General features: G+C 40.6%; 1 protein-coding gene across 2 annotated transcripts in view; it reads left to right on the top strand.

The window, feature by feature from the left end:
- LOC105527847 (chromosome unknown open reading frame, human C17orf80) overlaps positions 1–1,641 on the top strand; it is a 32,638-nt gene extending 30,997 nt beyond the window's left edge. Inside the window, exon 6 of one of the 2 annotated variants that reach the window (XR_001004385.1) lies at positions 1,463–1,641. Coding sequence is in view for 1 of the 2 variants with exons in the window: in XM_011964708.1 (XP_011820098.1) it covers positions 1,463–1,491 (29 nt within the window). In the remaining variant the exon portion in view is untranslated. The remainder of the gene's footprint in view (positions 1–1,462) is intronic. The other variant, XM_011964708.1, reaches the window with a different exon arrangement.
- The last annotated feature ends 225 nt before the right edge of the window (positions 1,642–1,866 follow it).

Raw genomic sequence — 1,866 nt, forward strand, 5'->3', positions numbered from 1 at the left:
AGAGACAGGGTTTTCACCATATTGGCCAGGCTGGTCTTGAACTCCTAACCCCTGGTGATCCACTTTTCTTGGCCTCCCAAAGTGCTGGGATTACAGACATGAGCCACTGCACTCAGCCTTTCTAGCTTTTTTTCCTTCCCTGCCAAAAGGTCAGATACCTAAGAACTGTTTCCTTGCTCCAGTGGAAGGTGCTTTTCCTCGGTGCCTAAGAGCACGTTTTTGGCATTGAAACCAAACACTTTTATACCACAAAAGAAAGGAGGAGGAATAGAATACAGCTGTCACTTACCAGTGTGTCTAAGTCTTATTGCTATCTCAGTTAATCTACTTTGAACACTTAAAAACCAAAGTGCCATTCTCCAAGTTTCAGCTTGCACTAAGTAAGTCTTACCCACAAGGAAAATACTTTACTTTCATTTCTCTTAATTCAAGATATCTTTCTTCATTTTCGAAGTATTGTATTATAAAAATATATCCTTATAGTTAAAAAGACATGATGGGTATCAAAAATATCAGTATGTTTGTATAATTAAATTTTTGTGCTGGTTTTGTACAATCAAAAACCAGTATTTTTGGGCCGGGTGCAGTGCCTCGTGCCTGTAATCCCAGCACTTTGGGAGGCCGAGGCCAGCAGATCACCTGGGGTCATGAGTTCAAGACCAGCTTGCCCAACGTGGTGAAACCCTGTCTCTACTAAAAATACAAAAATGAGCTGGGCCTGATGGCGGGCGCCTGTAGTCCCAGCTACTTGGGAGGCTGAGGCAGGAGAATTGCTAGAACCCAGGAGGCAGAGGTTGCAGTGAGCTGAGATTACGCCATTGCACTCCAGCCTGGGCGACCAGCGAAACTGCATCTCAAAAAACAAAACAAAACAAAACCACCAGTATTTTTGTACAATTAAAAAAAAAGCCCACTTTCAGATGAAAACCTCAGGTATAAAAGTACAAGATAACGATGAACTCTGAAGGCCAACATAATTCACACACTAGACTTCTTTTTTAAAAAAATCACAATTGGATGCTAATTGGGATGTGTTTGATGAAATCAGTGCCTAGCGAGTAGCGGGTAGGTCCGACAGCAGGAACAGGGCAGCAGCACACTCCTGCATGCTGGCTGGAATGGCCTCGCCGCCATCTCTTGTGTCAGACACCTGGCCATGCGTGAGGGAAAGGAGTGCCTTTCTGATCGTCCTGCATAAATGGAGAGGCCCAAAACCAAGAGTCATTTCTCCCACAGAGAAAAGGGCTTTTTCTTAAAGTTTTACCAGTCTGAAAGGGATTGTTTGATAACTAACATTAGTGAACAGAGACTGAAGAAAGTGAAACAAACTCATTGTGCTTAATACTCTATTTCTAAACTTATAAAACAAAAATATAACAGAATGATCTGTAGAGGCAAGAGATAGCAACAGTCATTGGAAGTGGCCTCTTGGATCCTTACATTTGTCTCTGTTTATCCAAAGAGCTGCAGCGCTGGCGTAAGTGGTGTTGACCTGGACATCACTTAAAGTTCTGGAACAGCAAAGAGCGTACGGTGGAGACGACTGCAATACATACTTAACAATTTAAAAATGTGTAATATGTGGGACAGGGAGAGGGAGTCAAAAAAAAAATAAAGAATAAAATTATTGGAATCTAAAATAATGATACAGGAAGTAAATGTATTATTAATGTAGACAGATCTGGTTCTGTCTGGATGTTCTTGGCTTGCTGTCAAGAGCAACTGAGAATTAGAGAAAAACTAGTTTTGTTTAATCATAAAGTTATAATTCAAGGAGATGTGAAGATGACAAAGTTCATCATTAAAATTAAAAAGTTATTTCTCAGTAAAAACCTGGTATCTCATTACCATTCATCTATATGAGAT

The sequence above is a fragment of the Mandrillus leucophaeus genome, unplaced genomic scaffold (assembly GCF_000951045.1).
Source record: "Mandrillus leucophaeus isolate KB7577 unplaced genomic scaffold, Mleu.le_1.0 Scaffold1, whole genome shotgun sequence".
In the NCBI taxonomy this organism is placed as follows: domain Eukaryota; kingdom Metazoa; phylum Chordata; class Mammalia; order Primates; family Cercopithecidae; genus Mandrillus; species Mandrillus leucophaeus.